This window comes from Solenopsis invicta, chromosome 1 (assembly GCF_016802725.1).
Source record: "Solenopsis invicta isolate M01_SB chromosome 1, UNIL_Sinv_3.0, whole genome shotgun sequence".
Taxonomy (NCBI): domain Eukaryota; kingdom Metazoa; phylum Arthropoda; class Insecta; order Hymenoptera; family Formicidae; genus Solenopsis; species Solenopsis invicta.
The window spans coordinates 26,808,446-26,820,745 of record NC_052664.1 but is presented as its reverse complement, the minus strand read 5'-3'; the positions used below and the strand labels follow the sequence as shown (position 1 = coordinate 26,820,745).

At 32.5% G+C, this 12,300-nt stretch overlaps 2 protein-coding genes across 6 annotated transcripts in view; one reads left to right on the top strand and one right to left on the bottom strand.

Annotated features, from left to right (window-relative positions):
- LOC105201980 (arrestin homolog) overlaps positions 1-12,300 on the bottom strand; it is a 199,214-nt gene that overhangs the window by 6,930 nt on the left and 179,984 nt on the right. For all 5 annotated transcript variants that reach the window (XM_026132365.2, XM_011170302.3, XM_011170304.3 and 2 more), the window contains 3 exons: positions 6,035-6,182; positions 5,125-5,349; positions 3,616-3,779 (listed from right to left, as the gene is read on the bottom strand). In XM_026132365.2, coding sequence (XP_025988150.1) covers positions 3,616-3,779; positions 5,125-5,349; positions 6,035-6,182 — 537 coding nt within the window. The remainder of the gene's footprint in view (positions 1-3,615; positions 3,780-5,124; positions 5,350-6,034; positions 6,183-12,300) is intronic.
- LOC105201982 (14 kDa phosphohistidine phosphatase) overlaps positions 1-12,300 on the top strand; it is an 83,113-nt gene that overhangs the window by 9,276 nt on the left and 61,537 nt on the right. The window lies entirely within an intron of this gene.

Genomic DNA, 12,300 nt, shown 5'->3' with positions numbered 1-12,300 from the left:
AAAAAGAGTTGACAATAATGTAGCAGAGTTTCTTTTTAACAAAACTAAATGCTTGTACACCCAAGGACTTTGATTCTGTCCATGGGGAAATTTTCCAAACTGAGAAGTCACCGCTTTCTACATACTCGCAGTTCATGATTAATGAAATGACTAGAGCTTATTGGTTGTTACGTTAATCATGAACTGTAAGTATGTAGAAAGATAGCGACTTCTCAATTTGGAAAATTTCCCCATGGACAGAATCAAAGTTCTGGGGTGTACATGGTCGATGCACTCAAAAAAATTAGGAAATATTGCTTGTTATTTTTCAAAACAAAAACTGCATTATATTTACTTTGTGCCTTTCTCTATTGCTATTTTAGTTTATAGTTTCTTTTTTTATTTTCATCGAATGCTTTATCTATAATTAAAAGTGTTTACGAAGTTCGAGATATCAATTTGTTTTTAAAAACCAAAGCTCTCTGATCAATAACGTTTTTATGTAGTTTTTACATCACGACGAGGTATAACTGCACTGTTATTATCGCATTTAACTCTTGACGTTTAACTCTCTGGGATTATTCATGTTGTTGTAACAGTCACTAGGCATTGAAAGTGGTACATAAAATGAAAAGGCAATAAAGAGGGAAAAAACAAATGTTTGAGTGTTTGGCTTTACTCAATTTTTTTATGTGATGCATTTAAATTGATTTGTTAAATTAATTAACGAAAATACAAAATTATTCGAGAGATCGTTACCTAATATGATCATAATAAATATATTTATAATTATAACAAATTTATTTATATATTATAAACGTGGATGATGCAAATATATTTATATTCAATTTATGCAGTTATATGTAAAGTGAGATTTGTTTACCCTTGGGTCATGCACATTACCTTGTGCATCCTTTCTATATGACATTTGACGATATTCAGAAGGAAATGTCTGGCCAGAGAAGCTTAAAGGTGTTGGGATGAACTTCATCAGAGTGACATTCGGGGATAAATGTACATTGAAAAAAAAAGTCAAAACATTCAGAAATGTTACACGACGTTTTCTTCGTGTTTTTATTAGTTATAAACAAATTTGATTGTGACGACAAAATATATATTTTTGTGGAATATATCTAATTTTTTTTTATTAATTGATTTATTTGCTAGAAATAACATTTTATTTCGTCATATTTAAATAAAGATTTATTTCAATGGAATTTTATGTTCTACAAATAAATTTTTAAGTCTTTTTCTCTCAATGTATTGTCAGGTTGGTCGAGTTATAAAAATATAAAACCGTAAAGCCGATTAGATATCGATAGATAAGCGTAATAATTACGAGAGTGTGGAATAGTGTGGCGCAGCGTTCTGAGTGCTTTTAGGATTGCTATAAGTGAAAACGAAAGATCCCGAGTTCGAATCCTGCGATCGGCTTCATTAATTTTCCCATTACTTACAGCTTTAGTTCAAATATTATTGAGACAATATAAATGCATTTATATATTTATATATTCACATGTGCATTTAATCGTCCTAATAATATTTCACTTTATGGCAATTAAAAAATATTTTTTTAAAAGAAGAAAATTACACGTGAAATTCGGAAATAAATTTTTCCGTATCTCGCGTGTGATTTGGCTGTTTGTACAGGCAAAGCACTCTCTGTTGAATTATCGAGCATTGATTTATTGGTTATTAAATATTGAACAGATTGTTCTTTTTTAGATAGCCAATTCGAAAAGCGTTAACAAAAAGTTGTGCATTAAATTTGAATACACGCGAGTAAGTGTTCTTATTAAGATGCCGAGGTAGTTTCATTGAGCCCATGGGATATGAATGTTCTAACGAGCTTATTAAATTTACGGAAGTCCAGCGAGCTATAGTTAACATGAAAGTTGGGAGTGGCACTACTACTATATATCGCCTAATAATTAACAAATGAGACTTTGCAAAGCCAAAAATACTCATCTTTGTTATAATTTAATTAATTAAAATCATTTGTAAATACGTTTACAAATTAACTGGCGCAGAAGTTTCGGAATTAAATGGCTCATAACTTTTATGAGGTAGCTTGAAAAAAGAACGACACAAAATTAAAAAAAAAAAAAATTAAACAGAAATCTTTGCAAGAATGATTGTTTAAAATACGTTAATGTTGCTTCTTTAGAACGGATATTTTTATTGAAACTTACGGCAGTACATTTCACATGCATAAAGTAATTAAAAAGTGTTCCACTTAAGATGTCTCTCGGCGGATTAATAAATTTTCTCGAGACTGCACTTTGGATAAATTTTAAATGAAGGGAATAGCGACGCCGGCAATTTTGTAATTTCCTTCGTATGTTCAAAATTTCTTTTACGACTCATCGCCGAGGGCGATCCCGTAGGAAAAGCCACTGATTGAATTTCCTTTACGGATGGTTAAGCCTATTTTTCTTCGATGCCATCACGCAGAAGATCGCGATCGGTTTTATGCGCGGCCTCTTTTTCATCTCGACATCAGATGTTATGGACGCGGAAAGTCGCGGCAAGAAAAAGAAATAAAATAAATGGAAGGAATGAATGGATGGAAAACATGTGCGTCTGATAGGAAGTGAGATTGGCAGACACCCCGGGTCATGAATACTCAAATATTTGGGATCCCCAAGGAGGATTGAAAGGAACAATTGGTGGGATTCACGTTCGGTGCTCTTTGAAATATCGAGTGTCGCGCGATCGCGAAAGAGATCCGCAGACGTTTCACAAGTAAAGAGTACAATTTCTCACCTAACTCACGATTGATCACTTTGGAAAAAAAGAGAAGAAAGACATTGCACTGATTGTCCGGTTGTTTGAGTTGTCACAGGCTCGCTAGTAAGCAGCCTTTCACACTGTTAAGCGTACTTTTAATCAAGTTCTCGTGACTTAATTAAAAATTGAGAATTGTTACACAGTATTGCTTATCAATGATTATTTGCAAAAAATTGAGTTTTTAACAAAAATACATTGAACAATCCTATGAGCCATATCATCGTGCGATGAAAAATTTATTGTTCACATACGTCGATATTGTTTTGATTGAAAAAAATTGTTTTTTTAATATTTTTGTAGCGGAACAATTAAAGCGTATAACGAAATAAAATAGCATGAGTTACTTTGAAAGTGGTGAAAAATCCATTTTTTTCCACCTTCCCGCATGCTTGTAACACTGAATTTATTTCGCGTTATCTATAATCCAAAATTTAGATTTTTATTAAAATTATTTTTTTTGTAGCGCGTAATTCTGTATAAAACGATAATTACGAGATTCTCTTTTTAATAAAAAGCAAATGGTAATAGAGACTTTTTCGTTGAAGTTTATTGATAAAAAATCTCTCGTTTCTCGTTTTATATGTTGTGGTTATGGAATGGATGTTTGTATGTTGCAGTTATTAAATAAGTAAAGCAGATTTTTTTTAAATATGCTTATTGATCATTTTATCAATTGAAATATTAGAACATATATTTTATGTGCCACATACTACGTTTAATTCTTGTTATTTAAAATAGCTCTGATTAAATTCCCGCCCGAAAGCGTAATAAAGAGAAATATGATCGCGCGATATGTAGTAACAAGCATGAATTATATGTAATTTAAACGATGTATGCGGATTATACCTTTATTCTCCTTACTGATTTGCTGCTAGTGTTGCTAACATTGACGTGAACGTTGATTGAATCTCCATGCTCGTAGATCGCGTGGTCTAACCCTGCTTCCAATCTGACGCGACCGTCGCTTAATAAGAATGGCTTTTCTACTACCGCATGTGGTCCCACGTTATCTGCGAAAATAAAAGCGAAATTCTATAGGTCATTTGTCTTGATTTGTGCTCCGCGTTCACGACGAGATCGATTTGCTAACTGAGATTAAGAGCCTAGTAGCTTCGCATCAAATTCGAGATACGTGTTATTCGAGAATTTCTGAAGTCAACTCTGTTTCAAAGATTTCAATCTAAACTACTGTAACTACAGTATTGCGATATCGCATTGCAAATTACGGCAGATTAGAGGGATCTGTGAAGTTGGCACGATATTCTGTGAATATAAAAAAAAATATATAGAGTTTTAGTGGCACTTTTCATAGTTCCAGAGTTTCTTATAAAAATAACGAAGAATTCTGTATTTTTTGTTCTCTCTCCCCCCTAAAAAACAAAAAATGAAAAAATGTGCTAACTTCGTGTCTAGCACATCTCCTTTATAGTAGTACAAGAAAACAATAAATATTAGTACACTTGACAAGAGTTCTAATTAGTACTATTAGAGTTCTACCGAGGATTGCAATTAAAAAAAGATCACATGATTAACATTTTTTTTACACCAAAAAATATTAAACATACCACGACGCTTGGATAAAAAGGTCGTGCTGCTTATTTATCGATTATAAGTTCGAACGTTAGTTTTTGCCAGTTCTGGCAGAGTTCTATGCTATACAATCAAAAGTAGTTCTGGTGATTCACGTGTGAATTTTTTTCAAATTGCAATCAGGTATAGATCTCTGAGTATTAACTAGAACTCTTGTCAAATATACAACAATATTTATTGTTTTCCTGTACTTTAGAGGAAGAGGTATCGTGCTAGATTCACGAAGTCAGTACATTTTTTTCATTTTTGTTTTTTTGGAGTAAAAAATGCAGAACTCTTCGTTATTTTTGTAAGGAACTTCGGAACTGTGAAAAGTGCCACTGGAATTCTGTTTTTTTTTTTTTTTTTTGTATTAACAGAATGTCGTACCATCTTTACAGATCCAGATTAGGGTACATAAGAAACTAGAAAATACAATGGTACAGATGATAATAGTAATAACTGGAGCTTGAAGGTTATAAATCTGCGAGTAAATCTGCACAGAGAAAAAGATTTCATTGGAATTCCTATTTATTTGCTGACTGTTTCGTGAAGTGCTTATGCAAAACATTATCTCTTTGAATAAAAATGTTTTGTTCAAACATCTATTATTTGACGAAAATAACATTATTATTAGTCGTTACTTGCGATTCAAACGTTGGTTTATATGGACCATTTTAAATAAATTTGTTTGGATACAATAAACTTTATCAAATCCAAAGAAATGGTTTTCTCCATGCGCGTTATTGTACGCATAGGAGCGTGCCATCGCTAATCGCAACTAACCATCGTCCTCGATGATCTCATTTTCCGCTAACGCCACTCTTGTTTTGGATCCTTGGATTCTCGAGCCAGTCGATGACTCTTGAAAGGGAGGCACACTGTACATAGTCGAGGGAGGCACGCTGTACATAGTCGACGAGGGTAAGGGCGGCTTTGTGGCTCGCTGGATCACCCGGATACTCATCCTGACGGTGGTTTTACGGTGCAATCGTTCGTCCGCCCGTTCCGCTAAAATTTGCCGCACGAAATGTTAACGATGTATATAACGAAGTAAAGGTGAAAGGTGGAATAAAGGTGAAAATTGATGTTAAACATGAGACTAATTTCAGAAAATTTTTTGAAAAAGAATTTTGCTATTGAATTTATGCATTTGCACATTTATATGTTAAATATAAATAAAAAAACTCGATATTTTTAAATTTAAGAATCACTTTCTTTCTCGAAAGTGGTCGTAATTATGTAATTGATAATAATCGTACATTACGTGGTAAAGATTCCTTATTTCCTTAATTTTGTATTTCGGGCTAAAAAATCTAATGGTAAGAATTATTTTAGCTGGTTTTATATAATGCTTGCAACAAAAATAGATTTTAATCTTATGGAAAATTGATTAAAATATGTTTGTTTTTTCTGTGCTTCGTGTTTGTAAATAGAAAGTATATATAGAAAGTTGTTATTCGATGCTTCAAATTTTTATTCCTAATTCATAATTGCATGTAGATGGAAGTTGGAAAATACCTTCCTTTCATTCGAAAATACTTTAATTCCTACTTCATTCACGAACGAATTTCGTAATTACGTCTCGTTTTGAATTGCGATGCGCTCGCCTCATTATCTTTCGTTCAAAGTGCATATACGTTTGTCGAGATCCAGGAAGCTCGAGAAAAAATCGGTAATCGCTTTTTCCACTCACCAACATAAACTCTGACGTCGTAGCTGTTACCTATGGGCGGGCCATTGTATTCCTTAGCTGGTACTAGTTGTACAGATGGTGGGGCGATTGATGGAATTTCTATGGTGAACGCGTGCGCGTTAGGTCCTAGTCTTTTGATAAGTGCTTCCTGTAAAAAAAGAAATCTTGATCAATACGTCATAATTTCTTTTTATTAGATAGTCGCTAGGAAAAATTAGATAGTTGCTGTGGTGCGACGTTAATTTTTATGGAAATTTCTTATCAAGATAGAGTCGACGAGGGAAAAATATTTTTATGTAATTCAGGGATGCGATCATCCATCAGTTGCCGTTAGAAAAATACTTTGATTATGCGCATCCACTTTAAATGCACGTAGAAAAAAAATTATGGCAGGGCCACCTACACATGGCTGAAAAGAACTTTTATTTAGGTCACCGACAACATTTTGAAATGATTTTAACATACTTTATTTTAATAACTTAAAGAAAGGATAATTTTAAATTTTGCTCGTGTATTTATATTTAGCTTATTGTAGTTGAAGAGATTTAACTGTGTGACACAGATTTTAGATCACGAACCGGTCCAGGTGATTCTTATGGACTTTTTATCGCTGAAAATGAATTTGTAAGCGAGATTGCTTTATCACGTCACATTGTTGAGAAAATTGTTGAACTTAAAAATGTCGAAATTGGTTGCTTTATGCAAAAATTACTGTCATAAATAAATTGAAAGAAAGATAGACGATAATGGTTCGCTTGCAATTTGAATAATCACACTGTCCAATATCATTTTGCAACATTAGTGCAGTCATTTTTGAGGTATTTTTGTTTAAAAAAAAAAGAAAAAGGTTATTCGACGTCGCTGTGACTGATGTAAGTCTTCTATTCTTGCGTTTTAATGTTGTCATTCCGATATAACTTATTATTGTTGTATTTTTGTTTATTGAACGCAAATCCGTTGTCCAAATTTACACTGAGAGAAATATTTGGTGAGATCAACCAAAGTTTAGTTAAATAATGATCAAATGAATTTTATAGTTATAATTATTAAATATGTAATTGTATTTTGATCAAATAATTTGTAGCCTTAACCAAATAATTATTTTCATACAACTAATTATCAAATATGTTTCGTTTAACTGAGTTTTTGTAGCAGTAACTGTAAAATTTATTCGATCACTATTTAACTAAATTTTGTTTTACCTCACCAAAATATTCTTCTCAATGTGGCTATTTTGTCATAATTTTGAGAAAAACGACGATTTTGAGAGTTTATCGTTTTTTCGATGTCACTTTTTAAAAAATTGTGATAGCTAAATTTGGACAATGGAATTATGTTCAGTAGATAAAAATGTATTAGTAATAATTATTCGTGCTTACAAAATGGTATTGACCAGCATAATTATTCAAATTGTATAAGCGGGTCATTACCGTATAATGATCTTCCTTTTTAAAAATTTTTAATGAGGATAAAAAATAAAATGCTAAAAGGAACTTTCAGCGAAGAGTATGTTTAAAGTATATTTAAAGAGAGAATAATATGCATAGGAAAATAAATATTGATACCTTGCCATTGATATTCATCGATAAAAAATGTTATTATATTTATATGAAATATTACGTACGTGCTTTTCACTGTCGCTCTGTGTTCGCTATTGTGTTTTGATAAATGGGAAGCCGATTTTATATTTTAAATGCACAAATCGACATCAATTTATTTTGCAGAATTAAAATACATATTATTGATTAAGCACTTGCGAAATAATCATTTGTTCAATAGAAGCAAATAATAATAATGCTATCTAAAGCTTCGCGGATCTACAAATGTGTGAGATTATGGGCATATTTTAATATTTACAAAATAAATGAATTACAAAATAAAATATGGAAATTGATCGTTTCTCTCATACGTACGTTAACACATTTGCATTCACATTTAAAACTTTTCCGATTCGATTTTGATAGAAACTAAAGAGAAGTAGAAATTAAAGAGAAATGCTTGAAAAGTTCGTTTTTATACGTGTTTATATAATATTTTAAATGCTTCTTCAACTGAAATTTATTTCAAATCAGATAAATCTTTAAAAAGTAGATATAAAATCGAAAGAATGTGAAATACTTTGAATTACATATAATTTATACACTTCAGCTTGAAATAAATATTTCGCCATTATTCAGATTCAGAATAATTCTAAATGGTTTGCGAACTAAACGTAGATAAATTCTGTGTATAATATAAATTGGATACTAACAAATTGGATACTGGCAAATTAGACATATAAATCCGTAAAATAACTAAATTGTAGCTGTTAACTATAACGTTGCAATGTTTCACATGCGACGGTTAATTGAATATTCCTAAAGTATGTGTTTGATATAATATTACCATTCTTTACTGACAATTTTGACGTTGTTAAATTGATTTTAGTCGAGGAATTCGAAAATTTCACAAAGAACGTGTTTTTCGAGACTTACATAAAAGTTCTTGGCACTTTTAAATGTCATGTGGTAACAGTTTCTTTTTTATTTCGCCTCGAGCGAAAAGCCTTACGTTTGTTCTTTCAATCCCCGAGAGACATCCATTAACACGAGTAATTATATAATGCAAATTCCCAAGCGTAGTAATCATTATTGTAATTTTTTTGTAAAAGTGATATGTATCTTGTGGTTTTATCGTACTCGCGGTAATTAAGAAATTTAAAGAGAAAAAATGTTCCATCGCATATAATACTAATAACGTACGCTTAGACAATTTTAAAATTGATTTTTTCTTAATAGAAACATTGAGAAGTACCAATAATTCGAATAAGTATACATGACTGAAAATAAAATTTTCCAGGAATTAAAAACAAGTAATAACATTTCACATTTCACATTTTCATGCGAGAGATCTCGTGTTCTACTTCAATAAAATTTATATAAATCAGATATTCAGATATGAACACATGACATATATGAACACATGACAGATATTTGATATTGACAATTTGACAATATTTACAGCAAATGTTGGTTTTCCCCGGAATTCTGAGGAAGCATCGGCTTTAAATTCGTCGAGAAGTACCTCGTTAAAGTGGTAATGATGAGCTACTGTACACCTCGCCTTTGCATTATGAGACTGACGAAAATGTGTTGCGCACGAGTACATTTGTTTTCGCTTTAAATCCTTGGTTTTATCTCTATGCCTTTCCGTACATCGTGCGCAAGATACATGTATCTAGAGAACACCTGTGCACGTGAGGATAATTCCGAGTCCGGGGTAATAGGTGGTGCACTTTTCCCATTATTTCAAGGATTCACGATGACGAACCGGCGTGGCGGCGGTGTAGTATGCGCGAATGCGCGTGAAAATAAAACTGGAGGATACTGTCCTCGCGAGGGAAGATGCAGGTCAGGGTCAATTCCTGCCAAGCGAGGTCGAATCGAGTTACGTCATTTCATCTGATTTTGCATCAGAGAGTTTAAGACCCTTCCGCCTCCTCACAATGCTGTCATTTCAAGATGAAATGCGAAGACTGCGCTATTGCGAAGAAAACGTGATAAAAGTACGCTTATCTATCGTTCAGAATCCTTGGACCAAAGGAGGTACGGAGTATAAGATATGGATTTAGATTCGAGAGATCGAGATACGAATCCGATTTTCTACAGAAAAATGTGAGAAATTCAGAATATTTGTCTTTATGTTATTGAAGCAGAATCTTTTCTTTGTTGATTGTATGAAGAATTTTTCGCGGGAAGAGGAGAGAGAAATATAGGTTTATAAATGAATATATCGTCGTTTACGTCAAAAGTCATTTCATTATTTATTAAAGTTAAAATTTTACTGTTAAATAAAATCGTTTATTTGAAAATACTCAATTTTAGAATATTATATTATCATGGAAAATATAACTATTGTTTTTTTCGCAACAGGTTAACTTAAAAGACATGTAGATAAAAAATAAATATAAAATAAACGATACATATAAAAATATTTCAAAGTAGCAGTACATACCATATTTACTTTTAACATCATCTTGTCTTATACTGCACATCAATTTTCAACTTTTTTATCTGAAGTATTTAAATTTAGATTCTTAGACGGCATTATTATTATTAACTTACCTTTTAACTGTGCAATCTCAAATCTTGCGTTCTATAATATATTTTTTCTGCTATATAATTTTTTTATTGATACTGAATAAAGTTATTATTACTACGTAATAAAGTTATTATTTATTATTAATATTGTTACTATTATATGCCAAATTATTCTTTGATAAAGTGACAAACGCGTATGGAATTCGTGAATATTAATTTCGTGTCTTGACGAATATTATATATCATATTAGCATAATTACGTCGGGTTTGGATAGATAATGATGTAGAACAGGATGAAGCGTTGTACTGTTACCATGTGATACATATATCATGTTAAATACTTCTATTGAAATATTCGACTCACGTATTAATGAGCATTGTATCTGGTCACGTATTTTCCGTGATATATTTGAAATTCGAGCGATCCTCTTGTATCATGACCTATTTCGGCAAGAATCCCTCGCGTGGAATGTGCATACAACAAGTCCGCAATGTATATTGATTCAACATATCTTTTCTCAACGAGGAGATTTTATACCGCGTAGAGATATTCTCAAGTTCGTTCCCGATAGATTACTCTCCATCGTCAGTTCATAGCTTTATCAGAGTGTCAACAGCAATGATTATACCAGAAATTACTAATATTTTTTGTGCAACAGCCCATTATTTTATCACGTGATAATTATGAGAGCTTGAGACTCTTATAGATAAAATAATAATTTTTATCAAATGCAGATAAAATATTTCATCAGAATTTTATATTTCGCATTTTGGTGAAGTGTCATTATCTCGCCGCCGTTACTGCGGAATATATTTATCAATTTTTATTATTTATATTTATTTGTATTTGTCTGTATTTGTCTGTTGCATCCCGCGGCGCTCGAGCAACAGGGAAGTGCGTTCGATGATGGAAAAAGTAAAAAAGAGACATTGATATATATCGACTGTATTTTCGCGAATATTTTTTTCCTGTCGCAGAATGCGGCTAACTGCAATTTATTCCTTTGGCTTGCCGACCGTCTGTCGTACAGAGGGGGATACGGTGATGTGGGGACACGTGAAACTCGTGGCAGTTTGACGTTCAGCATGACCCCAAAAAAAAAAAAAAAATTTTTTTTTCCCCCGTGGAAATTCTATACAACGGACAACATTTGAACGCATCAAGCACAATTTTACGCGCTTTCGGGTGCAATGCCGCGAAATATTTTATTCTCGATAATGTTAACGCGATCAGTCTTTAAAATTCCGTCGCCATTAATTACCTTAGTGCAACGTGCGGCCAGCGGTTTCCAGCATTGTGAATCTCGCGCGAACACATTCGTGCGTGCGTACTTCCGATATTTCGCGAGCTTTTTATTCCCGATGCATCTCTCGAGGCGGCAAGGCATTTTCCACGTACGTCGCATTTATCTTCGGATCGATCCAGGAATTGAGATCGCGCGCATTATTGAATGCTCACGTGGAGTAGGAAGAGACGAGGGCGCGCGATAAATAATTTTCACGGCCCGCAGAACCTCCTGTCGTTTGGTCGAGGTCAAGGCCGTAAGAATGATTTTGTAGTATACTTGAGGAGATTTCAGATTTTCCTTGGTCACGGCGACCGTATTTTCCACTTCTTTTTCGAGTGCCCTTAACGAAAATTCAATCGTAGCGTTCTTTTGACATTATCGATTGTCCGCCGATAATATGCAATTTTGCCATGAATTGCTTTTGCTCGTAAACTTTCTTTAAAGAATATATTGCGGCATATAATAGTGTATATTTAGAGTTGATTTTTCCTTGACGAAAATACGATAAGATTGTTAATATCATTGCAACTTTTCAATTTTTGACATCGTGTATTTTTGCAGACACGCCTGTAATTAAGTCTCTCAAATTTTACTTGAAATAAATCAGAAGAACAGTTATCTGTAAGAATGTAATATAATAATGAAATACGTGGATCTTGTTTAATTAAATGACACTATAATATCATATACATTATGATTGCATAGTGTTCTTAATTTTTCAAAAAAAAAAAAAAAAATTAATAATAATAAATAAATAAAAAGGAGAAAAGAACAAGGTTTCCCATTTTTTTCGAAAAATACGGAGGAAAATGACTGTGATGATAGATGAGGTACTAATATTCTTAAGTTTCCGGTAAAATAATATTGAGGAAAAAAATCTCGGTTTTTTTCATTTTTA